The sequence below is a fragment of the Megalobrama amblycephala genome, linkage group LG19 (assembly GCF_018812025.1).
Source record: "Megalobrama amblycephala isolate DHTTF-2021 linkage group LG19, ASM1881202v1, whole genome shotgun sequence".
Classification (NCBI taxonomy): Eukaryota; Metazoa; Chordata; class Actinopteri; order Cypriniformes; family Xenocyprididae; genus Megalobrama; species Megalobrama amblycephala.
This window is the reverse complement of record NC_063062.1, coordinates 40,805,980-40,823,479: the sequence shown is the minus strand read 5'-3', so window position 1 is coordinate 40,823,479 and position 17,500 is coordinate 40,805,980. Positions and strand designations below refer to the sequence as shown.

The 17,500-nt window shown below is 42.1% G+C and overlaps 1 protein-coding gene, 1 long non-coding RNA gene and 26 other non-coding genes across 28 annotated transcripts in view; 27 read left to right on the top strand and 1 right to left on the bottom strand.

The window, feature by feature from the left end:
• LOC125254818 (fibulin-7) overlaps window positions 1–9,012 on the bottom strand; it is a 9,229-nt gene extending 217 nt beyond the window's left edge. Inside the window, exons 1-8 of the mRNA XM_048169646.1 lie at window positions 8,747–9,012; window positions 5,488–5,641; window positions 5,197–5,367; window positions 2,441–2,566; window positions 1,599–1,784; window positions 1,089–1,226; window positions 867–1,002; window positions 1–789 (exon numbers count right to left, since the gene is read on the bottom strand). The exon at window positions 1–789 is cut by the window's left edge and continues 217 nt beyond it. Coding sequence (XP_048025603.1) covers window positions 429–789; window positions 867–1,002; window positions 1,089–1,226; window positions 1,599–1,784; window positions 2,441–2,566; window positions 5,197–5,367; window positions 5,488–5,641; window positions 8,747–8,842 — 1,368 coding nt within the window. The 5' untranslated portion in view covers window positions 8,843–9,012 and the 3' untranslated portion in view covers window positions 1–428. The remainder of the gene's footprint in view (window positions 790–866; window positions 1,003–1,088; window positions 1,227–1,598; window positions 1,785–2,440; window positions 2,567–5,196; window positions 5,368–5,487; window positions 5,642–8,746) is intronic.
• A 1,525-nt stretch (window positions 9,013–10,537) lies between these two features.
• Window positions 10,538–10,609, top strand: trnaw-cca. Its single transcript has one exon. It is a non-coding gene; the product is annotated as a tRNA-Trp (tRNA).
• A 227-nt stretch (window positions 10,610–10,836) lies between these two features.
• On the top strand, window positions 10,837–10,908 carry trnaw-cca. The gene has a single exon. It is a non-coding gene; the product is annotated as a tRNA-Trp (tRNA).
• Window positions 10,909–11,706: 798 nt separating this feature from the next.
• On the top strand, window positions 11,707–11,778 carry trnaw-cca. The gene has a single exon. It is a non-coding gene; the product is annotated as a tRNA-Trp (tRNA).
• Window positions 11,779–12,071: 293 nt separating this feature from the next.
• Window positions 12,072–14,323, top strand: LOC125254396. The gene is made up of 2 exons (XR_007181653.1): window positions 12,072–12,641; window positions 12,924–14,323. It is a non-coding gene; the product is annotated as an uncharacterized LOC125254396 (long non-coding RNA).
• trnaw-cca lies at window positions 12,138–12,209 on the top strand. Its single transcript has one exon. It is a non-coding gene; the product is annotated as a tRNA-Trp (tRNA).
• On the top strand, window positions 12,598–12,669 carry trnaw-cca. The gene has a single exon. It is a non-coding gene; the product is annotated as a tRNA-Trp (tRNA).
• On the top strand, window positions 13,027–13,098 carry trnaw-cca. Its single transcript has one exon. It is a non-coding gene; the product is annotated as a tRNA-Trp (tRNA).
• trnaw-cca lies at window positions 13,301–13,372 on the top strand. Its single transcript has one exon. It is a non-coding gene; the product is annotated as a tRNA-Trp (tRNA).
• trnaw-cca lies at window positions 13,459–13,530 on the top strand. Its single transcript has one exon. It is a non-coding gene; the product is annotated as a tRNA-Trp (tRNA).
• trnaw-cca lies at window positions 13,603–13,674 on the top strand. Its single transcript has one exon. It is a non-coding gene; the product is annotated as a tRNA-Trp (tRNA).
• Window positions 13,913–13,984, top strand: trnaw-cca. The gene has a single exon. It is a non-coding gene; the product is annotated as a tRNA-Trp (tRNA).
• On the top strand, window positions 14,215–14,286 carry trnaw-cca. Its single transcript has one exon. It is a non-coding gene; the product is annotated as a tRNA-Trp (tRNA).
• Window positions 14,324–14,358: 35 nt separating the features above from the next.
• On the top strand, window positions 14,359–14,430 carry trnaw-cca. Its single transcript has one exon. It is a non-coding gene; the product is annotated as a tRNA-Trp (tRNA).
• Window positions 14,431–14,516: 86 nt separating this feature from the next.
• Window positions 14,517–14,588, top strand: trnaw-cca. Its single transcript has one exon. It is a non-coding gene; the product is annotated as a tRNA-Trp (tRNA).
• Window positions 14,589–14,674: 86 nt separating this feature from the next.
• On the top strand, window positions 14,675–14,746 carry trnaw-cca. Its single transcript has one exon. It is a non-coding gene; the product is annotated as a tRNA-Trp (tRNA).
• Window positions 14,747–14,818: 72 nt separating this feature from the next.
• trnaw-cca lies at window positions 14,819–14,890 on the top strand. The gene has a single exon. It is a non-coding gene; the product is annotated as a tRNA-Trp (tRNA).
• Window positions 14,891–14,965: 75 nt separating this feature from the next.
• On the top strand, window positions 14,966–15,037 carry trnaw-cca. Its single transcript has one exon. It is a non-coding gene; the product is annotated as a tRNA-Trp (tRNA).
• A 342-nt stretch (window positions 15,038–15,379) lies between these two features.
• On the top strand, window positions 15,380–15,451 carry trnaw-cca. Its single transcript has one exon. It is a non-coding gene; the product is annotated as a tRNA-Trp (tRNA).
• A 525-nt stretch (window positions 15,452–15,976) lies between these two features.
• trnaw-cca lies at window positions 15,977–16,048 on the top strand. Its single transcript has one exon. It is a non-coding gene; the product is annotated as a tRNA-Trp (tRNA).
• Window positions 16,049–16,135: 87 nt separating this feature from the next.
• trnaw-cca lies at window positions 16,136–16,207 on the top strand. Its single transcript has one exon. It is a non-coding gene; the product is annotated as a tRNA-Trp (tRNA).
• Window positions 16,208–16,437: 230 nt separating this feature from the next.
• On the top strand, window positions 16,438–16,509 carry trnaw-cca. Its single transcript has one exon. It is a non-coding gene; the product is annotated as a tRNA-Trp (tRNA).
• A 173-nt stretch (window positions 16,510–16,682) lies between these two features.
• On the top strand, window positions 16,683–16,754 carry trnaw-cca. The gene has a single exon. It is a non-coding gene; the product is annotated as a tRNA-Trp (tRNA).
• Window positions 16,755–16,819: 65 nt separating this feature from the next.
• Window positions 16,820–16,891, top strand: trnaw-cca. Its single transcript has one exon. It is a non-coding gene; the product is annotated as a tRNA-Trp (tRNA).
• An 86-nt stretch (window positions 16,892–16,977) lies between these two features.
• trnaw-cca lies at window positions 16,978–17,049 on the top strand. Its single transcript has one exon. It is a non-coding gene; the product is annotated as a tRNA-Trp (tRNA).
• An 85-nt stretch (window positions 17,050–17,134) lies between these two features.
• Window positions 17,135–17,206, top strand: trnaw-cca. Its single transcript has one exon. It is a non-coding gene; the product is annotated as a tRNA-Trp (tRNA).
• Window positions 17,207–17,276: 70 nt separating this feature from the next.
• On the top strand, window positions 17,277–17,348 carry trnaw-cca. The gene has a single exon. It is a non-coding gene; the product is annotated as a tRNA-Trp (tRNA).
• A 74-nt stretch (window positions 17,349–17,422) lies between these two features.
• trnaw-cca lies at window positions 17,423–17,494 on the top strand. Its single transcript has one exon. It is a non-coding gene; the product is annotated as a tRNA-Trp (tRNA).
• Window positions 17,495–17,500: the final 6 nt, after the last annotated feature.

Here is a 17,500-nt window from a genome sequence, read left to right as displayed (position 1 = left end):
GTCTAATGGCTAAAAATAAATATTAGCTCAGTTTAGAGGATTGCCCTCTCAATGACTCAAACTACAACAGACTACAGAGGATTATGGTCCCACTTATATTAATTATGTTGTATGACACAACTATATTCATTATTATATGTCCAACTGCAGACACACGTTTGGCTTTAAGCAAAGTAAAAATAGGTTATGACTGCCAGTGATTGTTGCTGGTTCTGATCCTCTGATTTGACTGATTCGGAGTGAAACCGACCACAAAATACTGTGAGAAACTCTCTTCTCACATACTCTGTTTCAATCTCTGTGTCGTGTGATGACAAACAAAGCTTGATACTTCTTTTGGGACATTTGTTTGGTGAAGAATATATATGCAAGAATGCACAGCACAACCAGCCAGATTTCTTCTTGATATTAATTTCTTTAACCAAACTCTAAAACTCATATCGTGAGACAAAAATTGTAATTTTGGTGATGTAACGTCCCAGCAGCTCTCTCCTCTCCAGTTCGCTCATCTCCACCTCTACGTCCAGTGTGGCGGGACCCTGTACCGGACTGGTCAGCAGCAGTTCGCCCGTCTGACGATCGGAGCGCTGCACAGTGAAATAGCGTCGACCGCGGCCTCCCAGTAATGCAAACCGAAGCGTGTCTCCCATCATTCTCACCGCCGACACGCGGAATATGACCCGCGGAGCAGAGAGGTTGGACACCACAGACATGTGATGGTAGGACACAGAGTTCGGCGCCTGAGAGCAAGACCGGCTGTCCGCGGGGCAGGGGTTCCTCTCACAGCGCCTGCTCGGGGAAAACACGTTTTTCGCATGTTTCTTTGTTTTTTGTTTTAAATAAAGGTGCTTTGTACACTTGCTTACGTTGGAGAGGTTTTAACATAGGTGGCGTTGCGTATCTGCGGACACTCCACTTTAACGCACTGAAAACCCCCGTAGGTGTTGATGCAGAGCTGGTCGCGCGTGCAGTTGTTCTGCCTGGATCCACACTCGTCAATATCTGGAAGTAAACACAGAAGAACAGGATCAGAAGAAAATCCAGACCGTAGTGTTTTCCAAGTGCATCTTTTGCTATTAATGAATGACCTTTGCAGTTCCGGCCATCACGGGTCACGTTGTAACCGGCAGGGCAGGTGCATCGGTAGCCGCCAGCAGTGTTAACACACGCGTGTAAACACAAACGGCCCGCCTGCCCATTGTGGAACAGTTTACACTCATCAATGTCTAGGGAAAAACATACAGAAACATCCGGGAATGAGCAGGTGGAAACAAACACGTCACTGGACGGAAGAAGAACACTTCTGTCCCTACTGAAAAGATCAGCATAGCTGGTCCCAAAGACAGAGACCAAAACATCACAAGGTGTCATCACGAAGAATAAAGTGGCGGGAGTAGCCATAAAAAAATAGAAATGAGCCATCTGTCATCGAAGACCCTTCGCAACGCCACCAGCTGCATTGGCCGCTAAGATTAATGGGAGAAATGGGAGACCAGCATGGGTCTTTTTAGCTGGGATTTCGATCTTTGACAGCTAATAAACAGTGATTGTGTCTAACTTGAGTGTTTTTGGTTACAGTGATCATTGAAGAAACGTACCTGTGCAGACGCTGTTCTCGCGGCCGGAGATGGTGAACCCCGGCTCACAGGTGCAGTGGGTCGTGCCCTGGACCTGGCTACATTTCGGCTGACGGAGGAAAGCAGATGTGTGGGTCAGAGGAAAGGAGGAGGCCGCCGCAGCTCCGCCGCCAACGACAGGAGACGTGTTCATTATACTGACAAAAACTGCAGAGAGATTCAGATTGCAAGAGCGGGTAAATTGTTAGTTCTGCACCACAGAGACAATCCTAAGATTTCTGGTTCATGTTTGACACATCTGAGTGCACTTGCTAAAAACGTATAGAAATAATGATCAATAACATCAAACAGAATAATGTTAAAAGTACTCAACGAGAATATTCAAACAATACACTGATGTTTAAAAAATGTACTAAATCAAGTGTCTGACTTGAGGGAATGATAATTAATAATTAAGTTAAAATGTGTTTTTGTGCAAGTGCTGAAACAAATAAGAACTTGTAAAAGCAAATGCTTGTGAAATGGATTAAGATTTTTTTAAATGTTATGTAATATGTGTGCTGAGGTGAAGATTTATAACTTCTCAGACTGTCTCTACACCCCTGATCCCAGATGAAAGACTCCTGAATCCACCCAAATATAATCTCAAACAGCGTTTGTCTGAGGAATATGAACTGATGTTAGCCATATGTGATGTGTAACAGGATCATATCTCATCTTTGATTGATAAGCAGACATATCTTTAGGCTTTTTCAGCATGTGGAGATTGGACATAAGCTTTAAATTGATTTTCGATGGTATAAAAGCGCTGAACAGAGCCTATAAATGTGCTCCAAAAAGCTTCAGATCAAATGCAAACCAACATGTCGGCGTTGGAGACTGGCAGGTAGGTCCAGCCCAGCCCTTGGCACAGAAACAGCTGAATCCATTGACTTCATCTGTACAAGTTCCTCCGTTGGCACAAGGTGATGAAAGACACTCGTCGATATCTGAGAGAGGAGAGAAAGTCAGTGAGAATTCAGAGTCTAGAAGCAAAACCATTACCGAGAAGGGAAAGTTGCTGCAAGCAATGTGATCCAGTCAGATTATTTTTTGCTCTAGTTCTGTCACAGATGTGCGTTTTCTCACTGCACCTGCTTCAGTGATACACTATATGGACAAGAGTCTGTTGACACTGGAAGTCTTGATGCTACACCCTATGATGACATTCTAGACAATTCTGTGCTTCAGCAGTTTGGGGAAGGTCGTTTTCTGCTCCAGCATGTCAACGCTCCTGTGCACAAAGCAAAGTTCATATACATGTGGTGTGGTCTGGTGTGGAAGAACTTGGCTGGCCAGAACAAAACCCAGAGAATCTCACCAAACACCTTCAGGATTAACTGGAAAACCAACTGCGAGCCCTTGACCTCACTGATGGTGTTCGAATGGGAACAAATTCTGTTATAGCAGTAAAGGGAGGAATTGGGTATGAGCAAAAACACGCCGTTTTTGTGTGTGTCCCTTTAAATGCAAATGAGCTGCTGCTCCCGCCCCCTTTCCAGAAGAGGGCGGAGCTTTAACAGCTCAACAACAACAAAGCTGGAGAATCTCACGCAGCCAAAATGAGGAAAGTGTTCAGCCTTACATTGTTCAAACCGGAGTCGACACTGATGGAGAGACTCAGGAAGAAGTTACAACTTTTAGACGTTTCTGAATGGTTAGTGCATAAATTGATGTAGTTGCTGTGGAGTTGATTCAACTCATCCACTAGCATGTGCCGTCATGTTCATCTTTTGTGTTGAATTGACCCTCGTTTGTGAAGCAGTCCGGCGTAAAATGACGGCATGTCAACAACACTCGACTACAACAACTCTTCCTCTTCTCTAAAGCAGCCCAACATGGCCCCGCCCCCTTTGTTGTGTGTTCTCGGGGGTGGGGTTTATGTAAATTTTAGGGTTTGTGATGTCACTAACCCAGGAAGAAGCTCGTTGTAGTCCCTACCAGCCGTTTGTTGTAGTCCTTAAACAGTGATTTCTGTAAAAGAAAATATCTCTCTTTGCACTGAACTTTGAGTGTCGTAACTTTGCAAATGTTGTTTATGCTCAAACAGCAACATTACAAACTAACTAAAGTTAAAAAAGTCAAATCATAATCAACCACCCCTTTAAATACAAATGTAAAAGTAATGGTGTGTTCAAGTCACTTTCGTCGGATCAGATGGCGGTGTACCTTCTCTTAATTAAGTACACAAAAATACAGCAAGGATTTTAACTGTATACTTTTTCTAGAAAATGAAAAACAAATCAGGTGTGTTTTGCTTTTTTATGTTTTTAATTAACTTTTGAAGCCACTTCATCGTTACATATTATATTGTTATATTACAATGCTATCATATTTTGTGCAGGCATTAGTTTGCTTCGTTTTAAATAGAAAAGCCTGACAAACTAAATACCTTTAAGTATTGTGGTATTCTGCCATATTTCTCACTGACACAACCCCCGGGGCTTAAAGAATATCCCGAGCTTCCCGCTCGTATAAACGACATTGTGGTAGTGTCCATGTGCGTTCAACTTGTAAATACGATCTTTCTTCATGACTTGAACGCAAAATAATATAAAACTACGGACTATTTATTTTGAGACGTTTACAGGTTTTCTCTAGTGTGGAACAGAAAGTTAGTTCTGATGACAGAGAAGATGGTTGGTTTCCACTGTTTGTAAGATCATAATTCAAACTAGGGTTCACACAAGAGACGTACAAACTACTACTCTGTAGTTTAAAGATTACCAGAAAATGACAGTTCTGGCACTAACCCCCATTTCGTTCCAAACCTGCATGACTTTTTTTCTTCTGTGGAGCACAAAATAATATATTTTGAAAAATGTAGTTGTTGTTTTGTTTTGTTTTTTGACTATACAATAAAACCCATCTTTTGTGTTTTGCAGAAGAAGAAAAAACATACTTGGAACAACATGAGGTTGAGTACATCAGAACCCTTTTTCCACCTGGTATTAAGATGCGTTTCGGTCGATCGGATCACAAGTGGATGATGCTAAATACAGGTGTAAACATGATCTAAAACATTTTGAGCTTGTCCACTTTCGACCACTTCCAGAGGTAGACAAAAAACGAATTCGACCGGATTGCTTTCGTAGTGTAAACGCTCATGTGGTTAAACGTGTTCAAACTGCGCAAAAGACCGCCTGCTCTCCGCCTGCTGACCTAATGTGTAAACATTGTGGGAAGCGCTCGAGCCAGACAGGATTTAAACTTTGTCAGCTGAAGAACCAAGTTTGGTTTGAAAACAAAAAAACGTACCGAGCACAACGTTCTCTCACCATTCTCACCGCGTTCATATGTAAATTGCGAGAGCTTATTTTGTCCATTAGATCAAAACATCTGAAAAAAACCCATTCATTTCCCCGGCCATAGACCTTCCCCTCGAAGAAATCAGGACAGAAGTGGTTGAAAGTGGACAAAAGAGACAGATTACAATACTAGGTGGAAATGGGATTGTGTCTCCCTCATCTACGATTGACAAAAGCGCATCTTAACACCAGGTGGAAACAGGTCCTCAGAGACAGATGTGATTGAGGAGGCTGTAGATACACAGAATAAAGGACTGTTTCGCTCTTGACACCTTTGCAGACAGGCTGCTGACCGCTCCAGCTGAGCGAGTCTTTACACTGTCGCGTCTCTGAGCCCACCAGCTCATAGCCCACGTCACAGAGGAAGTGCACTTCATGGCCAGGGAACAGAGTTTTCCCCAGCTTTCTGCCATTGACAGGAGTGTCCAGGTTAGGGCAAGTTACTGTGGAAGATAAAAAAAAAAGTGTGGACACTTTAAATTAAGAGTTATCTTAAGAGTTTCTTTAAATTAAATTAAGCATGTGTGCCGTGTGTTATTCAGTTTGACCTGTCATTTACTTACAGTTCTTTGGTTTTGCGGGCAGACGTGCGACACTGTCATGCAGTAGGTTGAGTTTCTTCCTCAAAGTACGAAGACTCTGCATGTATGAAGCTTCCTGCGATGAAAGCAGTTTCTGAGCCTGTTGAATTGAATTCTGTAGGTCTTGCTTACAGTCCTGAGAAAACACGTGTACTACCATCACGGTCGCAGAATTTACTCTCAACTTACTGTTTTTGCATAATATGTTCAGATCCATACGGTAGCATCCAGTACAGTAAAAACAGGCTGTGGTGCTTAAAACAAATGACACACAATTTTTTGTTATATTTCATGAAGAATCCACAAGACCCCTATGTGGAATCACTCCCAGAACCGAATCACTCCCAGAACCAGCCCTCTGGTTACCATAGCAGCAAAGAAACATCATCAAGATAAGACTGTTTTACGACTCAAAGGAATTTAGAGAGAACTAAACTTCATTCACTCTTAAACAGACAAATAAGCCCTTTTTATCCAATGCATCATATATAAGCACTTGAGAATGAATGGAAATTTCGGTTTCACCATCTCATGATGTGTTAGTTTGTAATGTTTTGCCTGTGTATAAGAACTACTTGGATAATCAAGATTTCAGGTAAACCATGTTTGCTGTAATTTTAATTCCCTCAATGTTACTGTGCATTACTAACTCCGGTAACTGTCCATATTAATATTATAAGAATATTGAAACTTTTACCCTTAACCTCCAAAAATACAACTGACTGGCTCCCTGACCTCCTGTTTAAAGATCACTGTCTAAGAACACATAGGTTCAGATTTGCACCAGGATGCGGCTTGTCTCATCATTCATCAAATACCCTCAGCATCAGTCCGGTTCTCTCTCTCATCAATACAACTTCCAGCTAAGATCAACTGAAGCCTCGATAAATCGCAGCAGGACAATCTCTTTTGAGACATGCAAGTATCAAGCTTAGTCTTATTAATTTATGACCTACCCCTTTTCACTAAGATGTGTTAAAATTAAAAAATTGATGATTTTGTTCTGCTAAATTTCAAACTTTGCTATAACATCATGCTTTCATTCTCTAATCTATTTTACCTTTAACCATCTTACAGTGCTAATTGATGTACGTATATGTAATAATAGTTTAAGTGTTTCGTTTTATAATCACTTTGGCACTCATTTCAGAACCTGGTTACACTTTATTTTGATGGTCCACTTCAGACATTCTTCTGACTTTGCAACTAAATGTCAAATAACTCTCATGAGAGTATTAGTAGACTGTTGGGTTAGTAGAATAAGTTGACGGAGTTGCAAAGTTACTTATAGTCAGCTGCAATGTTCCTCGCCTGGCTTACTGTAAAAAGCAAAACAAAGGATTGATAACTGCACTTCTATATTTCCCTCTCTTGTGGATTCGTCCCCAGGTTCTCTTTACAAGGGCCAGCATACATAGAGTAATGACAAATCCGAAAACATGGTCTGGAAAAGTGGAAAGAGTGTCTGAATAATAATGATGAAGAAATATTAGATCCCTAGATGATGTCATCCAATTGGTTCATGTTCCACAGTATTTGATGTCAGCGGATCTCATTATTGTGAAACTTTCATGATCTAAGCATGGAATATTGTTTTCCAGTTTCATTAAAACTATGCAATAAGAGTGACGCAACAGTTATCATTTTGACCAGTTGTTTCAATTGATAGTTAGATCATTGTAATGAAATGAATAGAACAGACAGTCATCTCAGATGTAATGTGTGAATTGCATTTTGAAATGCAAATACATTGATGTTACTTCTGTTATTGCATATTCAAGGAGACTGTCAAACATTGCAAATGTAAACACACATAATCTGCCGATCCGTCTGTTCATCCATTGATCAGTATGACCTGTGTACTCTGTGTAATATCTAAACCTAAAAGCATTTAGCAAATCTAAAAGCATGTCGAGCCATTGTAAAAAACACTGTCTTGACAAACTTTCCTTTTCTACTTTTTTTAGTGTAGTGACACAGTTATGGCACACATGCAGAGTTCCACTCTGATGAGGTCATCTGGAGCCTGTGACCTCTGACCTGCTGCTCTGAATGTGTATTATGGGATTATGGCCATAAATGCAGACTGCTCAAATATCCAGTTTGTATACAAAGATTACAGTGGAGAGTACAGAAATGTTGCTAGTTCTTGATCTTGTGGATTGTCATCCACTATGACCTTGAATTTTGCTACTTTGAGATCCTACCAAACCCTCTATAGTTTGAGTTCTGCAGCATAAGGATTTTATACAGTATTTTAATTTGATAATAAACACACTCATGTGAATATTTAATTCTTAATCTGTTATTCATGACGATCAATTGTAACTTGAATGTAAGATGATCCGTCCCTCTCATTGGCTGTTACTGAGGGGACAGGCACTATGTTTTACTTTTTTCATTTCAAGTTTTCATCTTGCAAGTCTTATGTAAGCAGGATAAATATTTAAACTTCCTGTGAAAACACATGGTTAAGTGATAGAGCACCAGTGTTGGAGACACATTAGTTGAGAGGGGCAGTAACAGAAGCTGTTGATGTTCATTTAAACAGTGTTCTCTTTAAGGGTACATCAAAACATTCCTTGTTGTTTATCCTCAAATCCCTCTGAATACTCTGAATAGAGTGGTTGTGTAGACTAGTGCAGTACTACAGATAAACAAATGTGCAACAGTCACACAGTAAGCCTACAGTCTGTCAGACTTTGCACAATTTTCTTTCAAGATTTTATATTTCCCCGATTTCAAAGACAAGAACTTAAAAATAGGGCTTTTTTCTGTATATTTTATCATAATGGGGGAAAAAACTGGACTGGTGCTGCTGTTAGGCTTTCTATAAATTCAGATAAAATCAGATGCATTTACAATGAAACATACTTTTGCAGTACCTTGTGAATAATTTGATATCATCATCTCGTTCTGTATTATAATAATAATAAGAGAGTGACCAAAATACAATGATGTACACAGGCGTTTAGCTTTAACCCTTGACCTACTACTCTGAATGAACTTCTTTGTACTGAAACATGATTCACGCAAATTTAACATCATTTCTGCAGAAGTGTTTCTTGTCATTAGACAGGTCTGTTAGTTGGCTTGCAGTAAATATCATACTGAACTTCTACTCTTTGCTCTTTTTCAGGTTACAAAATCATAAATTATACAAAAACAAAGCACTAGTTTTTCAAAGCAACACTTCTACTGTAGGTTCTGTTATTTATGAAACACAATGAATATCACTCACCTGAGCCAGCGTGGTATAAACCTGACAGATAAATACTGAAAGGAGTATAGTGTATCTTCGATTCATCATCTTCATTGAATCGTTGAACGGATACATTGATTTTGTTAAATACCTTTGTGTAGTGGATTCTGTCAAGAAAATGCTGTGTTTCTGTTTCTGTTAAGCTCCAAATTCATTACCGGCTCAGCACTAAAACACCCTCAAAATGAGACTGCTGCTGCAAGAGGATTTTTTGAAAACAAGCACAGGGCTTTTTTCCCCCCGTGAACCGCAGGCCAGTTGGAGTATTTACTGAACGGACAGAATAAAGTAAGGACTTTCTAGTCGGGTGTTAAATCAGTTTCTTTACTTGTGTTTAGCATTGTTAGAGTCAACTTCTAAACTACTTTGTGTTATTATGCATGATTAATTTCTCAGGCCCACAGTAAGAAATTGTTGGGCACGGTACAAAACGTACTCATATTTTATATCTGTATCCAATAATTAAAACATTTAAGGATTAATTAATTTCACAGATATATTTAGCATTTACTCATATGATTGAAAAATGCCCTGATAACCCTTTTATTGAAGCCTATCCTTTTTCAGAAATAACACATAACAAGAGATAACAATATACTTTTAGAATAATTTGGACAGTGGTCTCAAAGCAAATCAAAAAGAAATGGCTCAAAGCAGAATTCAAAGATGGAGAGAAACAATCACGGACAATCATGTCTGACTCCAGATCAGAAGGTTGTGTGTTCAAGTCACGCCGAGGTCAAATACTCTCTTTGTGTTCTTACAAGGTGGCTTGTGACAGACTGTTCATTCCCATCTCTTCTACAGCTCAAAAAATGCAAACCTGTTTTCAATGCCTTGTTACAATATCAGATGTGCAAGTGTAGTTACAAAACCAGTGTACGTACGAACCAGCATCCTCCTAAAAACTACAAAGATGTGTACAAAGAGCAGCCAATTGAAGATGTCCTTAAAATCAGTACCCTTATGTGGCGTGTAATGATGGTAGCACATCTGGTAGCGCATCACCTCCGGGCAGGACCTCGTGGCGCAAAGGTAGTGTGTCTGACTCCAGATCAGATGGTTGCGTGTTCAAATCACGTCTGGTCAAATTTCATGCTACTTTTACTCTGCTGTTCGAGTTCTTGACACAATCTAGTTACAAAAATCAGCTGAGAAAAACATTACCTGTCCAGGACCTCGTGGCGCGACAGTAGCGCGTCTAACTCCAGATCAGAAGGTTGTGTGTTCAAATCACGTCGGGGTCAAACACTAGCTTCTTTGTGTAAGAGATTATTGTGAAAATCAGAAATGCTTTTAGCTAGACCCTACAACAAGTTCAGCAAAACAGCTTTGGTAGAGGACCTCGTGGCGCAAAGGTAGCGTGTCTGACTCCAGATCAGACAGTTGCATGGTCAAATCATGTCTGGTCAAATTTCACGCTACTTTTACTCTGCTGTTTGAGTTCTTGACACAATCTAGTTGAAAAAATTAGCTGAGCAAAATATTGCATAACCAGGACTCCAGATCAGAAGGTTGAGTGTTGAAATCACGTCGGGGTCAGACTTCTTCCCACATTTACTCTGCTGTTCAAGTTTATGAAAAATTTGCTGAGCACAGAGTCAGATAACCAGGACCTCGTGGTGCAACGGTAGCGCGTCTGACTCCAGATCAAAAGGTTGCGTGTTCAAATCTCGTCGGGGTCAAACACTCTCTTCTTTGTGTAAGACTTTTATGAAAATCAGAAATCCTTTTAGCTACACCCTAAAACAAGTTCAGCAGCTAATAGAGGACCTCGTGGCGCAACGGTAGCACGTCTGACTCCAGATCAGAAGGTTGCGTGTTCAAATCACGTCGGGGTCAGATTTCATTCTACTTTTACTCTGCTGTTCGAGTTCTTTATGCAATGTAGTTACAAAAATTAGCTGAGAAAGATGTCATCTGTCCATGACCTTGTGGCGCAACGGTAGCGCGTCTGACTCCAGATCTGAAGGTTGTGTGTTCAAATCACGTCAGGGTCAGGTTTCTTTCTACTTTTTACTCTGCTGTTCGAGTTCTACAACAAGTTCAGCAAAACAGCTTTGGTAGAGGACCTCGTGGCGCAACGGTAGCGCGTCTGACTCCAGATCTGAAGGTTGTGTGTTCAAATCACGTCGGGGTCAAACACTAGCTTCTTTGTGTAAGAGATTATTGTGAAAATCAGAAATGCTTTTAGCTAGACCCTACAAGAAGTTCAGCAAAACAGCTTTGGTAGAGGACCTCGTGGCGCAAAGGTAGTGTGTCTGACTCCAGATCAGACAGTTGCATGGTCAAATCATGTCTGGTCAAATTTTATGCTACTTTTACTCTGCTGTTTGAGTTCTTGACACAATCTAGTTGAAAAAATTAGCTGAGCAAAATATTGCATAACCAGGACTCCAGATCAGAAGGTTGCGTGTTCAAATCACGTCGGGGTCAGACTTCTTCCCACATTTACTCTGCTGTTCAAGTTTATGAAAAAATTAGCTGAGCACAGAATCAGGTAACCAGGAACTCGTGGCGCAACGGTAGCGTGTCTGACTCCAGATCAGATGGTTGCGTGTTCAAATCACGTTGGGGTCAGATTTCATTCAACTTTTACTCTGCTGTTCGAGTTCATGACACAATCTAGTTGAAAAAATTAGCTGAGCAAAATATTGCATAACCAGGACTCCAGATCAGAAGGTTGAGTGTTGAAATCACGTCGGGGTCAGACTTCTTCCCACATTTACTCTGCTGTTCGAGTTTATGAAAAAATTAGCTGAGCACAGAGTCAGATAACCAGGACCTCGTGGTGCAACGGTAGCGCGTCTGACTCCAGATCAAAAGGTTGCGTGTTCAAATCTCGTCGGGGTCAAACACTCTCTTCTTTGTGTAAGACTTTTATGAAAATCAGAAATCCTTTTAGCTACACCCTAAAACAAGTTCAGCAGCTAATAGAGGACCTTGTGGCGCAACGGTAGCGCGTCTGACTCCAGATCAGAAGGTTGCGTGTTCAAATCATGTCAGGGTCAGACTTCTTCCCACATTTACTCTGCTGTTCAAGTTTATGAAAAAATTAGCTGAGCACAGAACCAGATAACCAGGACCTCGTGGCGCAACGGTAGCGCGTCTGACTCCAGATCAGGCAGTTGCATGGTCAAATTATGTCTGGTCAAATTTCATGCTACTTTTACTCTGCTGTTTGAGTTCTTGACACAATCTAGTTGAAAAAGTTAGCTGAGCAAAATATTGCATAACCACGACTCCAGATCAGAAGGTTGCGTGTTGAAATCACGTCGGGGTCAGACTTCTTCCCACATTTACTCTGCTGTTCGAGTTTTTCACATAATTTAGTTACAAAAATTAGCTGAGAAAGATGTCAGCTGTCCAGGACCTCGTGGCGCAACGGTAGCGCGTCTGACTCCAGATCAGAAGGTTGCGTGTTCAAATCACGTCGGGGTCAGATTTCATTCAACTTTTACTCTGCTGTTCGAGTTTTTCACATAATTTAGTTACAAAAATTAGCTGAGAAAGATGTCAGCTGTCCAGGACCTCGTGGCGCAACGGTAGCGCGTCTGACTCCAGATCAGAAGGTTGCATGTTCAAATCACGTTGGGGTCAGATTTCATTCAACTTTTACTCTGATGTTCGAGTTTTTCACATAATTTAGTTACAAAAATTAGCTGAGAAAGATGTCAGCTGTCCAGGACCTCGTGGCGCAACGGTAGCGCGTCTGACTCCAGATCAGAAGGTTGAGTGTTCAAATCACATCGGGGTCAGATTTATTCCCACATTTTCTCTGCTGTTCAAGTTTATAAAAAAATTAGCTGAGCACAGAATCAGATAACCAGGACCTCGTGGCGCAACGGTAGCGCGTCTGACTCCAGATCAGAAGGTTGCGTGTTCAAATCACGTCGGGGTCAGGTTTCTTTCTACTTTTTACTCTGCTTTTTACTCTGCTGTTCGAGTTCTACAAGAAGTTCAGCAAAACAGCTTTGGTAGAGGACCTCGTGGCGCAAAGGTAGCGTGTCTGACTCCAGATCAGACAGTTGCATGGTCAAATCATGTCTGGTCAAATTTCACGCTACTTTTACTCTGCTGTTTGAGTTCTTGACACAATCTAGTTGAAAAAATTAGCTGAGCAAAATATTGCATAACCAGGACTCCAGATCAGAAGGTTGCGTGTTCAAATCACGTCGGGGTCAGACTTCTTCCCACATTTACTCTGCTGTTCGATTTTATAAAAAAAAAATTAGCTGAGCACAGAGTCAGATAACCAGGACCTCGTGGCGCAACGGTAGCGCGTCTGACTCCAGATCAGAAGGTTGCGTGTTCAAATCACGTTGGGGTCAGATTTCATTCAACTTTTACTCTGATGTTCGAGTTCATGACACAATCTAGTTGAAAAAATTAGCTGAGCAAAATATTGCATAACCAGGACTCCAGATCAGAAGGTTGCGTGTTCAAATCACGTCGGGGTCAGACTTCTTCCCACATTTACTCTGCTGTTCAAGTTTATGAAAAAATTAGCTGAGCACAGAATCAGATAACCAGGACCTCGTGGCGCAACGGTAGCGCGTCTGACTCCAGATCAGAAGGTTGCGTGTTCAAATCACGTCGGGGTCAGATTTCATTCTACTTTTACTCTGCTGTTCGAGTTTTTCACATAATTTAGTTACAAAAATTAGCTGAGAAAGACGTCAGCTGTCCAGGACCTCGTGGCGCAACGGTAGCGCGTCTGACTCCAAATCAGAAGGTTGCGTGTTCAAATCACGTCGGGGTCAGACTTCTTCCCACATTTACTCTGCTGTTCAAGTTTATGAAAAAATTAGCTGAGCACAGAATCAGATAACCAGGACCTCGTGGCGCAACGGTAGCGTGTCTGACTCCAGATCAGATGGTTGCGTGTTCAAATCACGTTGGGGTCAGATTTCATTCAACTTTTACTCTGCTGTTCGAGTTCTTTACGCAATCTAGTTACAGAAATTAGCTGAGAAAGACATCAGCTGTCCAGGACTTTGTGGCGCAACGGTAGCGCGTCTGACTCCAGATCAGAAGGTTGCGTGTTCAAATCTCGTCGGTGTCAAACATTAGCATCTTTGTGTAAGAGATTTTTGTGAAAATCAGAAATGCTTTTAGCTAGAACAAGTTCAGCAGCTAATAGAGGACCTTGTGGTGCAACGGTAGCGCGTCTGACTCCAGATCAGAAGGTTGCGTGTTCAAATCACGTCGGGGTCAGATTTCATTCTACTTTTTACTCTGCTGTTCAAGTTTATGAAAAAATTAGCTGAGCACAGAATCAGAAACCAGGAACTCGTGGCGCAACGGTAGCGTGTCTGACTCCAGATCAGATGGTTGCGTGTTCAAATCACGTCGGGGTCAGATTTCATTCTACTTTTACTCTGCTGTTCGAGTTTTTCACATAATTTAGTTACAAAAATTAGCTGAGAAAGATGTCAGCTGTCCAGGACCTCGTGGCGCAACGGTAGCGCGTCTGACTCCAGATCAGAAGGTTGCGTGTTCAAATCACGTCGGGGTCAGACTTCTTCCCACATTTACTCTGCTGTTCAAGTTTATGAAAAAATTAGCTGAGCACAGAATCAGATAACCAGGACCTCGTGGCGCAACGGTAGCGCGTCTGACTCCAGATCAGAAGGTTGCGTGTTCAAATCACGTCGGGGTCAGATTTCATTCAACTTTTACTCTGCTGTTCGAGTTTTTCACATAATTTAGTTACAAAAATTAGCTGAGAAAGATGTCAGCTGTCCAGGACCTCGTGGCGCAACGGTAGCGCGTCTGACTCCAGATCAGAAGGTTGCGTGTTCAAATCACGTCGGGGTCAGATTTCTTCCCAAATTTAATCTGCTGTTCGAGTTTATGAATCAATCTAGTTGAAAACATTAGCTGAGCACAGAATCAGATAACCAGGACCTCGTGGCGCAACGGTAGCGCGTCTGACTCCAAATCAGAAGGTTGCGTGTTCAAATCACGTCGGGGTCAGACTTCTTCCCACATTTTCTCTGCTGTTCAAGTTTATGAAAAAATTAGCTGAGCATAGAGTCAGATAGCCAGGACCTCGTGGCGCAACGGTAGCGCGTCTGACTCCAGATCAGAAGGTTGCGTGTTCAAATCACGTCGGGGTCAGGTTTCTTTCTGCTGTTCGAGTTTTTCACATAATTTAGTTACAAAAATTAGCTGAGAAAGAAGTCAGCTGTCCAGGACCTCGTGGCGCAACGGTAGCGCGTCTGACTCCAGATCAGAAGGTTGCGTGTTCAAATCACGTCAGGGTCAGGTTTCTTTCTACTTTTTACTCTGCTGTTCGAGTTCTACAACAAGTTCAGCAAAACAGCTTTGGTAGAGGACCTCGTGGCGCAAAGGTAGCGTGTCTGACTCCAGATCAGGAAGTTGCATGGTCAAATTATGTCTGGTCAAATTTCATGCTACTTTTACTCTGCTGTTTGAGTTCTTGACACAATCTAGTTGAAAAAATTAGCTGAGCAAAATATTGCATAACCAGGACTCCAGATCAGAAGGTTGAGTGTTCAAATCACGTCGGGGTCAGACTTCTTCCCACATTTACTCTGCTGTTCGAGTTTATGAAAAAATTAGCTGAGCACAGAGTCAGATAACCAGGACCTCGTGGCGCAACGGTAGCGCGTCTGACTCCAGATCAGAAGGTTGCGTGTTCAAATCACGTCGGGGTCAGATTTCATTCTACTTTTACTCTGCTGTTCGAGTTCTTTATGCAATGTAGTTACAAAAATTAGCTGAGAAAGATGTCATCTGTCCATGACCTTGTGGCGCAACGGTAGCGCGTCTGACTCCAGATCTGAAGGTTGTGTGTTCAAATCACGTCGGGGTCAAACACTAGCTTCTTTGTGTAAGAGATTATTGAAAATCAGAAATGCTTTTAGCTAGACCCTACAAGAAGTTCAGCAAAACAGCTTTGGTAGAGGACCTCGTGGCGCAAAGGTAGTGTGTCTGACTCCAGATCAGACAGTTGCATGGTCAAATCATGTCTGGTCAAATTTTATGCTACTTTTACTCTGCTGTTTGAGTTCTTGACACAATCTAGTTGAAAAAATTAGCTGAGCAAAATATTGCATAACCAGGACTCCAGATCAGAAGGTTGCGTGTTCAAATCACGTCGGGGTCAGACTTCTTCCCACATTTACTCTGCTGTTCGATTTTATAAAAAAAAATTAGCTGAGCACAGAATCAGATAACCAGGACCTCGTGGCGCAACGGTAGCGCGTCTGACTCCAGATCAGAAGGTTGCGTGTTCAAATCACGTCGGGGTCATGTTTCATTCTACTTTTTACTCTGCTGTTCGAGTTCTTTACGCAATCTAGTTACAAAAATTAGCTGAGAAACATGTCAGCTGTCCAGGACCTCGTGGCGCAAAGGTAGCGTGTCTGACTCCAGATCAGAAGGTTGCGTGTTCAAATCACGTCGGGGTCAGACTTCTTCCCACATTTACTCTGCTGTTCGAGTTTATGAAAAAATTAGCTGAGCACAGAGTCAGACAACCAGGACCTCGTGGCGCAACGGTAGCGCGTCTGCCTCCAGATCAGAAGGTTGCGTGTTCAAATCACGTCGGGGTCAGATTTCATTTAACTTTTACTCTGCTGTTCGAGTTTTTCACATAATTTAGTTACAAAAATTAGCTGAGAAAGATGTCAGCTGTCCAGGACCTCGTGGCGCAACGGTAGCGCGTCTGACTCCAGATCAGAAGGTTGCGTGTTCAAATCACGTCGGGGTCAGATTTCATTCTACTTTTACTCTGCTGTTCGAGTTTATAGTTAAAAATTAGCTGAGAAAGACATCAGCTGTCCAGGACTTTGTGGCGCAACGGTACGCGTCTGACTCCAGATCAGAAGGTTGCGTGTTCAAATCGTGGGTCATTTCTTTAAAAAAATTAGCAAAATTCAGCAAGGACCTCGTGGCGCAACGGTAGCGCGTCTGACTCCAGATCAGAAGGTTGCGTGTTCAAATCACGTCGGGGTCAGATTTCATTCTACTTTTACTCTGCTGTTCGAGTTTATGAAAAAATTAGCTGAGCAAGATCACCAGGACCTCGTGGCGCAACGGTAGCGTGTCTGACTCCAGATCAGAAGGTTGCGTGTTCAAATCACGTCGGGGTCAGATTTCATTCTACTTTTACTCTGCTGTTCGAGTTTTTCACATAATTTAGTTACAAAAATTAGCTGAGAAAGATGTCAGCTGTCCAGGACCTCGTGGCGCAACGGTAGCGCGTCTGACTCCAGATCAGAAGGTTGCGTGTTCAAATCACGTCGGGGTCAGATTTCTTCCCAATTTAATCTGCTGTTCGAGTTTATGAATCAATCTAGTTGAAAACATTAGCTGAGCACAGAATCAGATAACCAGGACCTCGTGGCGCAACGGTAGCGCGTCTGACTCCAGATCAGAAGGTTGCGTGTTCAAATCACGTCGGGGTCAGATTTCTTCCACATTTTCTCTGCTGTTCAAGTTTATGAAAAAATTAGCTGAGCAAGAGTCAGATAGCCAGGACCTCGTGGCGCAACGGTAGCGCGTCTGACTCCAGATCAGAAGGTTGCGTGTTCAAATCACGTCGGGGTCAGGTTTCTTTCTGCTGTTCGAGTTTTTCACATAATTTAGTTACAAAATTAGCTGAGAAAGAAGTCAGCTGTCCAGGACCTCGTGGCGCAACGGTAGCGCGTCTGACTCCAGATCAGAAGGTTGCGTGTTCAAATCACGTCGGGGTCAGATTTC